This window comes from Maylandia zebra, linkage group LG12, assembly GCF_041146795.1.
Source record: "Maylandia zebra isolate NMK-2024a linkage group LG12, Mzebra_GT3a, whole genome shotgun sequence".
NCBI lineage: Eukaryota > Metazoa > Chordata > Actinopteri > Cichliformes > Cichlidae > Maylandia > Maylandia zebra.
The window spans coordinates 20,494,903-20,512,510 of NC_135178.1; the positions used below are offsets into that span (position 1 = coordinate 20,494,903).

Below are 17,608 nucleotides of genomic sequence, written 5' to 3' on the forward strand. Positions count from 1 at the left end.
TATTTCGAAAAGACAATTAGCTCTGGCTGAATACAGCAGAAAATGTGCTCCTGGAGTTATCTCTCAGGTCTGAGCCTGACATAATCTTCCCTTGTAGAGCGTCATTCAGTAACGATTTATCATCTCTTTTGCAATGAAAGTTGGAGAAATGATTAGTGGGAGTGTCACCAATATGAGCTTTCTTCTCTGTGCTGGTCTGCTGGACCTCAGGCAGACAATTAATGTTGTACTTTAAGTCATCAGACAGTCTGGGCTGTTGTTTGGTGATGAAAGAATGAGCTGGCCCAAGTCCAGTTCAGTATCCACTCATCAGCCTGAACACCTTAAAGCTTAACTGGCCAGACAATAGCGGAACAATTTGTTCTGCCAGTATCTAAGGTGGTTAGTTTACTTTAAACTTTGCTGAGACTGGCAACTTTTCCTTTTGTGTGGTTACTAAATGAAGGGCAGTTACGACATGATCCTTCTTGGCTGTCACTTGGTTTGTTGAGACACATTTGTGGCAGCAAGCATGCACATGCTGCAAGAGAGTGAGCCATTTTGTTAACAGTTCACACTTCCTGTGTAAGTGTGCGGTTCTAGAGTTGCTGACAGTGACACTCGCAGGACCGAGTCCTGCCCTACTTAACAGGCTACAGAGAGGAGGGAAGGCCAAGTTGTCAGCAGCGCTAGGTGCTCACTGCTTAGATAAACCTGGAGGATTAGTGGCCCAGTTAAAGTTGGGGCAAAGAGGATTAGCCTCTTCTCTGAGGTGGCGAGAGATTCCCTGTGTCCTTCAGCGCTGCTGGCCTCAGTGAGCGAGGAGAGAGAGGAGAAGGACAAGAGGTGTCCAGTCAGGCTTTGGTTATCATTAGTGAGAATTGCCGTTCCAGCTCCTCTTTAAATAGGGAAAGGTGAGGTGTAACGATGAAATGTGAAAGGCAATGAACCAGTCCATAAATTGTTGCCAGCTTGTGCTTTCATTAGGAAGGCAAAAGCCCATAATCACTGGCCAGGTGTTTCCAAGGGCATCAATAAGACCTGAGGTCCAGTGGGAAAATATATTTCATTGGCGAACCGCATTCTGTTCACTTTACCATATGTTTTTATAACAGTTAGCCCTCACAATTGATTATTTACAGCTATAATTAAAATATACTATATATAGATGCCCTAGAGTCACAACGGTAGACATGGCTAACACTCTGTCAACTGGAATCTCAACTTGCAACAGCGGTAGAGGAATTTAGAGCTCTGCAGCCATCAGCAGGCCAGAGAAGGAACTGCAAGTGATGCAGATGAGGATTGCAGAGGTCAGGAATACTGCATGAGTTTATGAAAATTAAGGTTCATTTTGACTTTTGTATACATTTTATGTAATTTTAAAACACTGTAGATAATGCAGATCTTAGATTGTAGAATTGTATTTTTTTCATGGAAAGAAAGGGAATATTCTTTATAACTATTATGATAATAGCCTAACTACATATGCTCACTAGCCACTTTGTTAGGCACATATGTTCAATTGTTTATTAATGCAAATCAGTCAGTCACCTCCCGGCACCTCACTGCATTTAGACATGCAGACATGGTCAGGATGACCCGCTGAAGTTCAAACTGAGCATCTGAATGGGGAAGAAAGGTGCTTTAAGTGACTTTGAACATTGCATGGTTGTTGGTACCAGACGGGCTGGTCTGAGTATTTCAGAAACTGCTGATTCACCGGGATTAACCCACACAACCGTCTCTGGAGTTTAGAGAGAATGGAAAGAGAAAAAAGAAAATATCCACTGAGTGGCAGTTCTTTGGGTGAAAATGCCTTTTTGAAGTCAGAGATCAGAGGAGGCCAAACTGCTTCCTGCTGATAGCAAGGCAACACTATCTCAAATAACCACTCATTACAATACCATCTCTGAATGTGCAACACGTCAAACCTTGACGCAGATGGGCTACAGCAGCAAAAGACCGCATTCTGTGCCACTCCTGTCAGCTTAAGAACAGGAAACCAAGGCTACAATTTGCACAGGCTCACCAAATTTGGACAAAAGAAGATTGCAAAAACAGATGAGTCTGAATTTATGCAGCAACCTTTGAATAGTAGGATAAGAGTTTACCATAAACAGCATGAACACGTGGCTCCATCCTGCCTTGTATCAATGGTTCATGCTGATGCTGGTGATGTAATGGGGTGGGGATATATTCTTGGCATGCTTTGAACTCCTTATCATTGTTCAAACCTCACAATTTACCTTGGTATTGTTGCTGACCATCTGTATCCCTCTATGACCAAAGTGTACCCATCTTCTAATGGTTGCTTCCGGCGAGATAATGCACCATGTCATGAAGTTCAAATCATTTCAAACTGGTTTCTTGAGGATTATAATGAGCTCACTATGCTACTGACTGCCTCCACAGTCACCAGATCTCAATCTAATAGAGAACCTTTGGGAGATTTGCATCATGGATGTGCGGCTGGCAAATCTGCAGCAGCTGTGTGATGCTATCATATCAACATGGACCAAAATCTCTGAAGATTACCTTGTTGAAACTGCGCATTAAAAATTAAGGCAGTTCTGAAGACATAAGAGGTCCAATCAGGTACTGGCAAGGTGTAACTAATAAAGTGGCTGGGGACTATTATTAAATGCAAACTAAACAACAGAAGTCATAAACTGATAGCAATTATTGGCACAGAAGAAAAGGAATCCTTTCAGCATTTCCTCAGATGGATTAAACCACATTAGACCGTCGTCTCACTCACTGTGGTCTAATGTCAGGTTTTATTTACCTTTGGGAGTAAAATAGCAACATGGATTTTTAATCATTCAAAACCTAACTGGAAAGTATTTTCTGTAGAAAAAGCACCCAAAAGACAAACAACATATAAAACACAGTCAGTGTTTACTGTTCTGTGCAGCAACGTACAAACAGTATAAAAATGAACAGTCATAGATTGGAAATGTAAACATAATGTGACTTTTAACAGTAATGAATAAGTGAAAATGAAATGTACAGCCCATCAGCTGTTGTGTAATGCAGTAACACAAACAAGCAGTGTTTTTAAAAACAAGCTATATAGGGCAAGGAGCCAATTGCAATGAAAACACTGCAGCAAATAAGGGGAAGTACATAATGGAGGGACTGAGAGTTGATTATGCAAATACCCCAGCTGCAAAAGAACACGGAAGGCTATTGTCTTCCATTTGCATACTTGCTTGACAACTATAACCTGCTCATCATGCCCACCATGTTCAGAATAATGTCTCTGTATACGTGTAATAATGTAAATAGTGTTTCAGTCCAAATGACGGCTGTGTCTGCCTAAGCTGGAATTCCTAGCCTGAGATTGTCAAAGTTTGGAAACTATTTAATTAATATCATATAAAAATGGAAAGAAATAGACTTTCTATAATAGATGTGTCCTCTTTGCAGACACTGCTCCCCTACACTTTAGAAAATGAACATTTAAATCAGCATGTGGAGCGTAATTAAGAACACACGGGGGAGGACTTTGCAAAACACAGTAAGAAAATTAAAAGTGAAAAAGTTCTATTCTATAAGTCTATAAATATTTATTGATATGTTTTCATAAAGAAGTATCTCTTATTGTAAATATAGGTGCAAAGTTTTATTACTATCACAAAAAATGCAATAATATTGTAATTATGCTTCTGCTAGCCTGCTACGATTGTGTTTTCGAAAGTATACGGCACTGTAAATGCTGAAATATTCTCGCTTTCTTATATCCCTGAGTATTCTGACACTGATGTCTGAAAAGTGGAGGTACAGTACATTTTTTTGAGATTTTCCATTCTTATGTGACAAGTACAAAACAAATTACAGCTCCCTGCTTACAAAACACATTTTTTGTTATCCTTTTTTGGTCTCAGGGTTAGTTTCTAACAGCATTTAATGTCTTTAACTCGGCAATTCTTTATCCAGTGTCTCTGCATGTCGTCTGTCCTGTTACACAGAGTGTGCTGCTTTTATATTCGCGACAGCTTTTCTGAACAAAAGGCACAGGAGACGCGTGCAAATTAGTACACTTATTGGCCAAATCGTTCCCTGCAGAGTGATTTCACTGATGCTGATGGCTTTCTGCTGTCTCCTCATCACAAGGACAGCACTCATCATCTGCGGGAATCAGTGCCTGGGTGACAGCGGCTCCATCTCCACCGCGAGATCATGAGACTGAGAGCCTTTGCTCAACTCCACCGCCCGCGGGACCACTGTGGACCAGCGATCTAAGGCCGATAACAAGGAAGATTAAATGAATGTGTGGTCCAGATGAGTGTACATTGTATCTGTCTTTTTATTTAACCACGAGAATGCAACGAGAATCTCTCACCTCTCCTCAAAGCTCTAACGCCCTGCTGCAACCCGTTGGCTTGGATGGTATCACTCTTTCCCGGATCCTCGTTAATTATCGCCAGGTTCTGATTCCAGTGACACCAGTTAACCTCGTCCACCCTGATTACATAAAAGGACCCCATTAGCAATGAGATTTCTTAGTTGTAGCGCCGGCGCTGTTGAGTGGCACAGATTACGAATCAGACAGATCACCTGAAACACCAGCGCCGATCAGGTGTGCCATCATAGTTCTTCCCCACCGTCACCATCTCTCCAACTCGAAAAGACTTGCGAAGACAGACCGGGAACGAGCGCTCGATGTCCAAGATAGTCGTTGCCCACTGGGAGTACAAATTATGAAAAATATTTGAAGTAAACAGAAACTATCATAACAAAGCAGATTTTGAAATTCAGCAGTAAAGCTGTAACCACAAGGGCAGCTTAATTACTGGTGGTTGTAAATTAGGGAAATATAACACAACATTTTGTCAGTGCTCGTTTACAGTTAAATACTCACAGATTTGGAGCACTTTGCCAAATAACAACATGAAGTGATCTCATAAGTTTTAAAGTAAAGGTAAAATTATAGCCTAAAAAAAGTACATTTGGGATCCCAGAAATGGGTCTTCTATCACTGTTAATTGTTCTTAAATGCTGGATTTACTTGTAGTAGATGCTGTCTGTTATTATTATCAATATTATTATTATTTGCTGCTTTTTGAGTTATATTTGTATTGACATATTGTGTCTAACCAGGGACAAGGTCTGCAAACTAGCGAACTCCTGCATCAGCTGCATTTTTGTTTAAAGCAATGTTAATATCTATTGTCCCTGTTTTATGTATAAATAAATATCAAGAAGTTCTTGATAGTTTGCCATAAAAAATTTGTACATGTTATTATCATTATGTCTAGAGAATAAATCTTTGGCAACTATATGCTTCACAAACTGAAGATTTCCACAGGATGAACTGCAGCCTGATCTCACTGACACGTTTGAGGGATGCTGCAGCCCTCTTAATCACAACATAGTCATATTCTGAACTCTGTCATCTATTTGACTCCACCAGTGTATGCCCATGCTACCGTGTCGTTTTATCCGTTTGTGCTGTTGGCATACTGATATGTTTAATCACAACGAGGAAAGTAACCAAATACGGGTGGCAGGTGTTCATACACTAAACATGGGTCATTTTAGGCCGTTGTTAGGTGGTTGTTATGCATGTATAATTCAACTTCTCTGGATATGAATCAGACGTTACTGTGTGAATTTAATACGATTCAGTGCTTTCATCAAGTGTTGTAGGTACATTAAAGCCAAAAAACAGGTGTGAGCTTGTTGCTAGGTGGTTGCCAAGTAAAGTGATGGTGTAATAATATACACCATTTTCTGGATTTAAATATGACATTAGTTTGGTGAAATGAAAAATGATACAATAAGGTGTTATAGGTGCCTAAATGCTAAAACAGGTTATTTTATCATCATCATCTTTATTTATAAAGCACTTTAAAAACAACCACAGCTGACACAAAGTGCTGTACTAAATTACTAAATAATACAATTACATTAGATAAAAATAAAAGCCAAATTAAAGAAGAAAAAAGGTAAAATAATTAACTAGTTAGTTAATAAACGGTTTAATTTAAAAAAAAAAACAAAAAACAAAAACAAAACAACTAAGTCTCACTACGGTCAAAAGCCAAAGAATAAAAATGGGTTTTAAGACATGTTTTAAAAGTGGACAGTGAAGGGGCCGCTCTAATGTGCAAGGGCAAGTTTTTCCATAATTTAGGAGCAACAATAGAAAAGGCTCTGAGCTTCCTCCTGGATCTCAGTACTTTGTTACGTGTTCTCTTTTACAAGTTCCTGTTATGAGTTGTGCTGCGGGATTTTGAACCAGCTGCAGACGTGAGAGCAACGACTGACTGACCCCCACATAAAGTGAGCTACAGTAGTCCAAACAGAAAGAAATTAAAAAAAAACGGGGGAAATGAAAGCATTTTAGTCTGTTGCTAGGCAGATACTGGGCAACATGATGCTGTGCTAATAGCTGAGTTAGATAAGAACCTTCAGGGGCCTAAGATGCACCTGTGCTCAAGTCTGGTTGATCATGTAGGAGGAGCGGGCAGACAAAATAAAAAGAAGAAAGACACAGACAGAGGTGCTTTGTATTACAGTAAGTTATGGTTCTATAATTTTAAATAATCATCATGCTCTTTAAAATAAAACTTGTCAGTAGACACTGAGACCACAAATGTGTTAGGAAAGTCAAAAATCCAGAGTGCAGGAAGTTTATTTTCTCATTGGCTTCTATGTAATCAAACTCGTTTATGCTAGCAGAAGCGTCGCCCCCTGCTGGCAGTTATAAGGCTTTCATTTCTTTTCCATTTAAATTATATGTTTAAATGAGCCTCGTTTTTCGTCGGCTTCCACAAACAACTGACTCACCTGAAGCTTCCAGATTTTTTTGCTCTCCTTGGAGACCTGACCCACTGTCTCCCCCATCAAAGCGATCAACATGTTGAGTAGCAGCACGAAGGTGAGAATGATGTAAGTAACTAACAGGATGAGAAAGACGACTGGATCCTGTGCACTGTAGATCATGTCCAGGTCTCCCATCCCAATGGTGAGCTTGAAGAGGTCCAGAAGGAAAGTGCTGAAAGTGTTATTGTCCCTGCATGCAGGGTAGGTTGTTTGGTCGGTTGGGCAACTACCGTTACACACTGGGCACACTGTCAGCAGAGATACCAAGGCTGTGGGATGGAAACAAAAGGCAGGTTGGCTAAGAGTCTGTGAGCACTTACATGAACATTAACCTGAGAGGCAAGTTCTACCAGTCTGATTATTATAAATATGATGCTACAGCCAGCAGAATGTGTGATTATCATAAGGATTGAAAGCAGTTACTAAAAGTGTGACGATTGTATAATTTTTTTCAAGGTGCTGTTGTCCCGGTAGCTTACCTGATGCAAAACCGATCATGAAGAGCACATACACCAGCAGAAACCTGAAAAGGTCCTTGATAAGAATCTAAGAAGAAAACAAATGTTAAGACACACACAAGCCTTTGGATGTCTTGCATTTTTTTAATTAGCTGTCCATTTTCACAGTCTAACCTTTTGTATCATGATGCTGTAGGTGCCCGTGAGCTTCAGGCCCCTGGTGAAGTAAAGTGTGTTCATCCAGCCCAGGGCGAGTGCAAACACCATGACAGAGACGTAGGCCTTAATGCCAGACAGGTAGAGAGCAGCTGTGACTATGATCAATACAGAGTAGATGAAGCTAGAGAGGACAGAGAATAACTTTGTCAGTAAACCAGTATCACTGGTGAATTGTGTAATACTGAAGTAGGGATGATGGCAGGAAGATACGACTGCTGGCATTTGGCATTTTAACAGAATGTATACATCACGGCTAATGATCTAAATCAACACAGTTCAGAGAGGATGCTCGACATCCTCTGCTCTGTGTTTGGATCATGGGTTTAATTAAAGATTTAAAATATAAAACATGCCAGCGAGGAGGCTGACAAATTAATTAGATGACTCAATTAAAAGGATGCGAAATTTGCCTCGGGTAAAAGCCAGCAAACGATATAGCGGAGGTGAGGATCAGAGCCTGTGAGTACAGAGGATGGAGACTTACTACAGCAGTTGAAAGGATCCATCAATAAATAAAGACTTCACCCCAGGGCACTTTTTCAGGAAGAGGTCCTTAATCTGCAAAAAGAAAAAAAAAGTGAGAGAAACATTTCCACAGTGACAACAACACTGCTGAACAGGCTGAAAGAGACTGGGAGAAAGCATCAACCAAGCGATGGTCAGAATATAACAAGAGGTCGGAGGGCACACACTAACATTTGTGAGGAAGAAGAAGATTGCTGATGCCAGTGTGACAATCTCCCCGGCCATCCGCCAGTAGTCAGACGATGTGGTACGTGGGTATGGAGGCTGGAAGGAAGAACATCTGAACATCTTAGCAAAACACACAAGAAAAGCATCATATGCAGAATGTTTATAAGGAAAAAAGTGACTATGACCAAAAATTAAAGGATTAGTTTATCTTTTTGGAGGCCTATGTGGCTTCACTTCCTCGCTGAGAGTTGGATGAGAAGATTGCTATCAATCTTATATCTATCAGAATAAACCCCAAGCCTGCAGCTTTTATCTTAGTTTAGTATTAGCATGTAATCCCCCGTAAGATTTCAATTTGTCACATTTTACTCTGGAGTTTCACATTTCAAAGTTTGGATAGAGGTATGCTCACTGTTTCCCTCCTGCTTATGCTAAACAAAGATAACTGTCAGCTGCCTGTAGCTTAATATTTATTGTAAAGATATGAGAATGCCATCAATCTCCTTATCTGCCTCTTGGCAGGGAAGCAGATCCCCCGCACCCCCAAAAAAGTAAATATTCTTATAATGTAGAGCACTGAACTCCTGTTAGTGCAGAACTGAGCAAATATGGGACATAAAATTGCTGCTATAGCAGAGGATGCATTGTATTTTATACATGAGACAGAACATAAAATTAAATCCCTGCAATGATAAATGAAAATATTCAAGTGGTGTCTTGAAAAGTCATTTTCAGTCATTTCACACCTACCTTTCCATCTGTTGGTTGGTAATAAGCCACCAGGGTGAATATGATCATGGTGATGAGGTAGGAGAACACACTGATGTAAAAAGTGACAGCAGCAAACCTTTTCCATTTGGCCCTCAACAGCTCATTGATGGGCTCCACTGCCAGCATCTCATGGCGGTTCTGACAACAGAGGACCAAAAACATGATGCTAATAGATGTGATGAAAACATAAAAACATAAATAAATCCTGATATTTGTATATGTATACAATGTGCCAGGTTTCCCGTGTATTTTTTATGCTTAGTTTAGATGTTTTAATAATCAAACGGTGGGCTCAAAAACCTTAATTTCAAGTTTTGAAAGAAAAAAACTAAGAAAATACTGTCTTTGTTTACCTCATTGTGACTGGTGTAGACAAGGATTTCCAGCACAGATGGCTCCTCGCCACATGTATCCAGTGAAGAGAGATCATAGAGGGAGGAGTACACTGGACCATAGGCCCAGTCCTTAAACTTACGGGACAGATGACGAACTTCCTCGTCTTTGATCTCACGTCGGATAATGTGTTGAAAAATCTGGAGGAACATGAACAAGGTGGCCTAAGCATCTTTGATCTGGACTTTCTATAATAAGTGAAAATGATGCTTAAAACATTTTATCTACCCCTATCTTGCCCAATCTGGCAGCCATCATGAGAGGCGACATGCCATCATTGTTCGGCACTGTCTCCAGGTTGCAGTCTGGGTAAAGCTTGGCAGTCTTGATTAGCAGCAGGTCGTACATCTTTGTGAGGAAACGCGTGTTGTCCTTGGTGTTGTCTGCAATGTGCACCAGCGCGTGCAGCACCGTGTTTCCACGTGAATCCTGGCGTCGCAGGTCAGCTTTCTTGTGTGGATTCTCCGTCAGGTAGTGCACTATGTCAGGCTGGTTCGTGCAGGCAGCCAGAGAGAGAGGCAGCTCACCTGGGCAAACAGACAGAGAGTGTGTGTGTGTTCACTTAATTCTGAAATCACAGGAGATTATTAGGAAAGCTGCATTTCAGATTAAAAATAAGCAAACCAACAGGAGGGTTAATTAGGAACTGTAGCTGGTGTCTGTATGTCCCTGCAAAGCATACAAAACATGGATCAAAGATCTGACTTAAATCCCCCCTATGAAAACAGCACAATTAGCAGTTGTTTGAGGGAGGGGCGCAATGGGGCCAGAGTGCCAAAAGCAGCTGCTGAAAATGAGCCGTTGCCATGGGTGACAGATTACTTTGTCACCCCGCATAGAAACGCTCCTCTTCATGGATTTGCACGGGTGCATGCAGAGTGTTAGCGTGAGTCTAAATCCCATTAGCCATCAGCCCTGCCAGGTTCCTGTACACCTCACTGCAAAGCTCCGCAGCAAATTACTCACACTGTGCCCGGACACGCTGGGATTTGGGAATGACAGCCATGCTAAGTGCAAATAGAAATCATCCCCTGTTTGATGAGTAAGGAGTGTGATGCTCGATTGTGACCATACAGACAATTTTTAAATTTGGTTTGGGTAAAAAATACAATAAAATTTTTAAATAAAATTAAAAATAGAGCCCATAATGTAGCAAATCTACTTGTCTTTTGACGTTTTAGGAGAAAAACAATGTGCATCATTTATATTGTTCGATTGCAATTAAAAATGATAACATGTATATAAAGACATTTTTTTCTGGGTACTTCACACAGCTGATGTCAAACCTGTTATATGCTGTCCCTTAGTAAAATCTGAACATTACCCAGCAGAGGGCAGTGTTGGGTTTACTTTACCGGCTCTGATGTAGTTCCCCTACTGCTGTTAGCAGGTCAATGAGGTGCTTTGCACCAGCAGAGGATGTTTACATTTCTCAAATGCAGGACACAGACACCTTTCACTGGATGCAGTCCTTGAACAGCTGACATAAGGTTCGTCTTTTCATGTGTTTTCAGAGCGTGACTAATGAAAGCTCCTCAATATGTCAAAAAAATCTGGGTAGAGGTAAAGGTGGAGCTCACCGCTGGACCACAGCAGTACCCTGAGTGTATTGGCTCTGCCAAAATGTCACTTCATTTCTCCATGGAAACAGCTGTTTATTTGCCAGAAAAATACTCCATGCGTTAACTACTTGATCTTGGCAGCTCCTGCGTTGCGCTGATGTGAATTCTGCATTGTAAAAAAGCTGAATAACCGCTTATGAGCAAAGCAGTGAGAGTGGAAATTGAAAATGTGACCGGTGAAGTCATACAAACCTCAAACAAACCTCCCAATTATATAAAGATTATATGCATTTCCAGGACTCTGTATGTGTGGCTGACTGGGACTGGGAATAGGTGCGCTAAAAGTAGAAAAACAGAAGCACATAAGTTTTTATGTGCTTACAAAGGTCTTTACCAAAGTAGAAGTAACCACCCTCGTCTTTGGGCTGGAAGAAGCGTCCCCTCGCCTGGGCATGAACGTCAGCTCCCTTTTCCACCAGCAGCTTCACATACTGCTTACAGCGTCGTTCGATGGCAATGTGGAGCGCTGTCTGGCCTGAGAACGCCACCGAACCCAGCAGAAGAAATATTACGTTATGTCATACCACTGCTTTGTGTTAATTAAATCAATGTGGAGTAAGGGTTGGGTTTGTGGACAGGTTTTCAGGAGCTCAAAGTTTTAGTAACTGTCTTCTACAATATTTCCCAAAAGTGCAAAAAGGAGTAAAAGCTCAGAGGTTACACTGAGTGACCTAACAACTCATTTTTTGTCACAAGGTGCTACTGTCTCACAGCTAACAGTGTAAGGAGTGAAAGCCAAACAAATGGTGTCTGGACTGTAAACAGTTGTTGTTTACTTCACCATTTCTCCAATTCAGGGTTCCAAGACATTACAAACATATTAACTATAAACACATTTTCCCCTGCCAGCTGTAACTCAGGGCAAGAAGAAGGGACAGCAGCCCTATATACTAACCGCAAAATTCACATTAATTTAAAGCACAAATGCATTTTCTGCAACTGCATGTGGTCGTTTTGGGATTATTTTCATACCTCTGTAGTAGACGTCCCTGAAGGGCGTATTTATGAACTCTCTGAGACTCCCATTCTTCTCTGCTATGTCCACCAGCACTGGGATGGTGTTGTTCTGACGGCCATAAAGGTTCATCAAAGCTTTTGGCAGACATGTCTTACCTGTGTATGGCTCTGGTAGAAAGAAAAAAGTTTACCAGAAAGAAAAAGAAAAGACTTTAATCCAGACATATTTTGTTTAGAAAGGGATTTTATTTCTTTATTTAATCTAATCTAAGTGTGATACAAAAGCTTCCAATACCCCTTTAGGCCTCCAGCATCCAAGGCTACCCCAATCCTATCAGATGTGCTGTAGTACACCCCAGAACATGTACACGATAAATTAGCCCAAGTTTTGGGAAATAAATCAGTATTTGGGATTTACAGTAACAGGCTGTTAAAGACAGGGGTCAAACAAGCCCTTTTAAACAAGCTATTATGAGATTCTGAGCCTAAAAATAAAGCACTATTTAAACTCTCTCACAGAGGCCACAGTTTGCTGTGATTTCTCTGTGCTGCCTGACATAAAGCTCCTCAGACACACACAGGAAGCTTTGCACTGGGTCACACAAAGACTCTAACGTCATTCCACCTTTTCCTCTTAATATTGTCAGAGTCAAAACCAGATAGAGACAGGGAGAGGCGAGGAAGTGCAAAAGGTCAAAGGAGCCGGAGGACAAAGCTGAGCGCAGAGCTGACAAAACTTAAAAAACCCCCAAAAACATTAGAAAGAGTAGGAAACAAATATGAATCAACTGCATCTTAAAACGTACCTCTGAATTCCTCATCGGTTAACCTCTTGTTGTTACTTTGCAGGTACTGCAACAGGCCCTCGAGTTCCGCGGGGTCTCCACGTGACACACAGTCGAAGAGAAGCCAGCGGTTGAATACTTTCACGACTTTTGGAGGATCAGAGCTCTGGCTCTCGTCACAGGATGCCTCTGTTTTACTGAGATGACACAGAAACAGGATTTACGTTGCGTTACATGTTCCAACTGAACTGATGATCCAACAAGAGCAGGAACTCCCTGTGAACCAGTGAATTTTTAATATTTCACTGATAGAACATTAAGATTTTTTTTTTACTTACAAACTACCGTATATAAGCAATCAAACAGCCTTCACTGCTCCAATAAATAGACCTCTGTGCGTATGGGGCAGGTAGGGCAGCCAGGAACAGACAGCAGCCTTAATATTACCTCAGCGGCTGCAGGGGAAACAACAACATGCTCTCTGTTGGCTTTTAGGGACTGTGCTTCACACACAGTGCGTCTCTATGTGTTCAAACTGCACCACTTCATGTGGCACACCTCTGTCTGCAGAGTGGCCAATGTGGGAGGATTTTGTTTTTAATGACAAAACTTTTCCAAACTAGCCCTTTTGTCCACGGATAAAAATCCAGTATATTTTAACGACAGAAAGGTAAACGCCTAAGGCGAGATGTTTGAATCATTTGAATCATTTTCCATGTTTCCTGGAAGCACACAAATGTTGCAGTTTGAGAACAGCTTAGATCTTTTCTCTCACCCTCTTGGGAGCTTCTTTCTGCGTCTCTTCTGGTTGCTTGAGCTTCCGTAGGTGCCATAGTCAAAGAGTGAGTCCATGGGTGCTTTCTTGGGAGCAGGAACCACATTTGACTCATATATGGTGGATTCCAGGAGGTCCATCGGGTTGGATATGCCCTTCTTGAAAGCACCGTGGAACTTCATCCGTAGGTACTGTCTGCTGTCTGCGGGGTGGCCCGGCTGGGCCGGCTCCAGAATTGACTCCTGACTCGAGTCCTGAGTTGCTGGGGATCCATCCTGGCTCTCGAACAGGTGTGAGAGCTCAGATAAAGGGAAGGCTCCATCACCCTCAGGCTGAGCAGCCTCACTGTCTCCCAAATCCACCGAGAGAGTGTCTCTGGTTGGTTCAGAGCTGATGGTGTTGGCCTTGGGCAAGGCAAGGTGCCGCCTTTTGAAGATAGCAGATCGCCCCTGGAATACAAATGATAAAAATATTGTGAGGAAGCAGCAGGTTCTTTAAATGTCACAAAGGTCTTGTTTAAAACAAAAAGATAAATATTAAATCTGTTTATTTATGTAGAAAAATAACTTTTTCTAATATATTAATAAAGAAAGTCCCAGCTAGAATATTTGATAAGGATCTTTGGTCATTTCATTATTACTATTATTTTATTTCAAGCTCTTGCTTACTATTACAAGAGAGAGAGCTGAGCTGTATTTAATTATAGTGGACCTGACCATTTTCTGAGGTCACATTAGGAAGGAGGATATAAGACACAAGCACAGTCTCCAGTGGTCACCATCGCAAAGCTGCTTGCTGAAGGGTAAAAGCCTTAGAAAGGCGTCAGTGACTCCCATTTATATGCTGTCTGTATGAAATGGTATTAGACATGCAATTTTAAAAAACAAGTTGGTAAAAATCCCAAGATACTGATCAATACATTAAAAAAAAAACCCAGATTAAATACTTTATATGGCATTTGCTGTGCAGGGTTAAATTAAACTGTAATATGCCAGTTTTATTTAACGCTGCACAGCAGTGCTTTTAACATTAGACAATATGATGAGCAAACTGCACTCAGCAACACATTATTCTGACTAAAGAGAAGATGTATTAAGACTGCAATTACCACAGTGGCACTTGAAATCCACATTTAAAGCGTAAAGTAGATTTAACATCATGCATTTAGGAGTGCTCTGTACCTCATTCATCCCTTTTATCACAATGATGTGCCAAATTCCTCTTCGGGGGGAAACTGGAAATGATGCTGAAGCATGTGGGCGCTGTGCAGAGCAAAGAAAAGTAAGCATCAAGTGAAACAGTGGCACAAGAGTACAGACGAAACATCGGTATGTCCCTAGTGATACAACAAGAGTGTCTGTGTTTAGAGGAGGAATGTATGGAAAACTTTAAAAAAGGAGCAATGCCAACATCAGTACGAGTCTTGACTCCCATTGGTCGGTTGAGCGTGTTTTCTCTAGAAGGCAGAATCACACCACCTTCCTGTTTAACACGGGACATTTAGTAAATGAATGCTCTGAATGTTTTCCTATTACAGATGCGTATATTATAGTATCTCTATGCAAAACACATGCACACACACAGTACAGCTGCAGCATACTCTCACACTTTGTGCAGCATGGACTTTAAAAAAAAACAACAGGTCTTTATGAATTTGCTCAAGACAGCCAACCAATCTAAGCCAAACTCTGCTGTAAAATAAGCAATACAAACAAGAAACCTGGGGTCCCACTGAAGCAGGAGAAATGACTCACAGCCCCTTTTGACACACTGGATTATCATGCCTTTACACCTCAGTGGGCATTTGATGGTAAAAAGACAGGCATAACAAAAGGCTGGCCCTGATTATTAGAAGACTGAAACACGAAGAGCAAAGACTGCTTTACTAAGGGTTTAGTGATAGGATGGGATCATAAAACATCAAGTTGATCCAAGGCTCATATCATCCATTAATGGGGTCGAGAAGTAGAAATTCACTTTTAAAAGTTTCTCAGTGTGAGTGACACTGAGGGTCCCCTCAGGGATGTGGGATTTCCTGCTTTGCCAGAGCTAACGTGACATTATCCAGAGCCACAGAGCGTGACGACTGTGCCAAACGAGCGCAGGAAAGAAGAGCAAGCAAAAGAACAAGATTAGAATTATGATTTTGAGTAAGTCGTTAGTTGAAATACATTTTAAGAGTTCGAAAGATAATAGCGTAAAAAATACAAACATCTCTTTTATATTTATTCATAAGTGAGAAAATAAAAGAACACGGGAAAATATTTTTATATTTTTAAAAGCACAAAAACGACGTTAAAAATAAATTATGATGAAAACTAATAAGAAGAATAATGAACATACAAATTCATATCACTTTTTCTATACTAAGGTATTATTATAAAAAAAAAAGTTTGTGCGCAACTCTCATTAATTATTCAGCTAACACAGATACAGTAATATATATATATATTTTAATTTCTTTAGCAGAAGAAGCCGTTAAAGAGTATGGCATATTCCTTACCTTCCTCTAACCAGTAAATCCAGTTTTCATTTTCTTAGAAATGTTTACAGCCTGCTCCGTAACTTTATCCCATAGAACGTTTGGACGTGTTTTCTCTGATCTACTGTGCGCTCCTTGAATGCATCTTCTGCTTTAATGCAACTCCAGGCATCCAGATGAAAGTGAATTACCTAAAACAGTTGCCCTAAAGTCTCACAGAACAACGGCCGCTTTCACAAACTTTGGGTGGGACAAAGTGACCACATCCTTGCCTCAAAGCAGGAGCCAACACGGAAGTTTTGAGGTGAAGTACCACGTGTGGCCGCCAGGTGTTGACTCCAATGCCGCTCGAGGCTGACTTCACTGAAGTCTCCGGATTTTTCCTGGAATTACAAAGACACCTGAGCACAATTTACATGCCATTACAAGCCACTATGGTGCACCAGGAATTTTCTCCTCTTCTTGTACCGCCATAAACAACAGTTCCGAGCTGACGTTATCTGTTTCCTTGTTTGTTTGTTTTATGTCTACAGTACCTCTCATTCTGTCATATCAACATTACTGTGCAAAAGTCAGGAGTCATTCTTTATATTTTGGTTACAGTGAGCAAAAATATAAAGAATGGAGCCAGAATTCATGTCATTTTTTAAAAGTAGTTTTGAGCAATAGTTCTCCAGGCTTTCTGAAAGTCTTTTTTAAAAAATTATTTGGACATTGGATGCTTTTTGAGTCCAGTCCTTGCACCATATCATTTTCACAGGTACAGTATGCTTTTTGTTTGTTAAGCCACTTAACACTGACCTATGACCCTTCCATGCATAAAAAGACACCTAACTCAAGGGATCAACCAGTGTTTTGTTTGACAGCTTAGGAAAGAAACTATTTTAAATTCTATCTTTAGTCTCTTTGTTAATAGCAGCCTGTCACAAAACATATAATTTGTGCTGATTTACTCAGCTGAATCTATTGAAAATGTCAAGATAACACAGTTTGACAGGCACAAAATAGTATTTTTGCATTAACAAGGTGGTCTCAGTGAAAGGGTGGCTGTCAAGAAACCATTCTTATGGAAGGGAAAGAGAGAGAAAAAGGCTAAGGTATGCCAAATCATACAAGAACTGGACTGGGTAGGACTTATGGAGTACTGAATTTCAATGTGAAATTTTTGGTTCAAATCATCGTTGTCAGAATGTACAGAGGAGGTCAGGGGAGAGAGGTGCAACAGTGTCTACACCCATCTGTAAAACACAGAAAAACTTGGTGCGTTTCAGGCCGGGATGTTGTAATCTTGTCAAAACTGATGAATTATGAAAGCAAAAAAGTGCAGTCAGACTTTGATCCACCCTGCAAAACCATCTGGAAAGCATCTGATTGGCAACAGCTTCAATTTTCAGCATGTCAATGATGAAAAATGTAAATTTGATAGAATTGTGCAAAGTCTGCTTTTTGCCTTATATGCTGTATTTCCATGAATATTTGCACACAGTTCAATAAATCACTGCACTTGTTTTCTTTTGCACCACACTATTCTGGAATTTTCATTTTATTTCGAAGGCATCTAATTTTATGCTAAACCAAAGCAGAGATTGAAAGTTAAGTTAATTGTTAACCTGGTTTTCTGTGCCAAAAACACATGAATG

General features: G+C 40.6%; 1 protein-coding gene across 1 annotated transcript; it reads right to left on the minus strand.

Moving 5' to 3' along the window:
• Positions 1-2,740: 2,740 nt before the first annotated feature.
• trpv4 (transient receptor potential cation channel, subfamily V, member 4) lies at positions 2,741-16,247 on the minus strand. Its single transcript, XM_004544544.3, has 17 exons — positions 15,990-16,247; positions 14,668-14,748; positions 13,487-13,935; positions 12,733-12,908; positions 11,942-12,094; positions 11,304-11,444; positions 9,576-9,874; positions 9,308-9,487; positions 8,934-9,092; positions 8,187-8,279; positions 7,975-8,048; positions 7,446-7,611; positions 7,293-7,359; positions 6,778-7,082; positions 4,543-4,670; positions 4,328-4,449; positions 2,741-4,223 (listed from the first exon to the last, which is right to left on the minus strand). Exons 2-17 carry the CDS (start codon positions 14,674-14,676, stop codon positions 4,123-4,125), a joined length of 2,622 nt encoding a protein of 873 aa, XP_004544601.2. The 5' UTR covers positions 14,677-14,748; positions 15,990-16,247; the 3' UTR covers positions 2,741-4,122.
• Between the last annotated feature and the right edge of the window lie 1,361 nt (positions 16,248-17,608).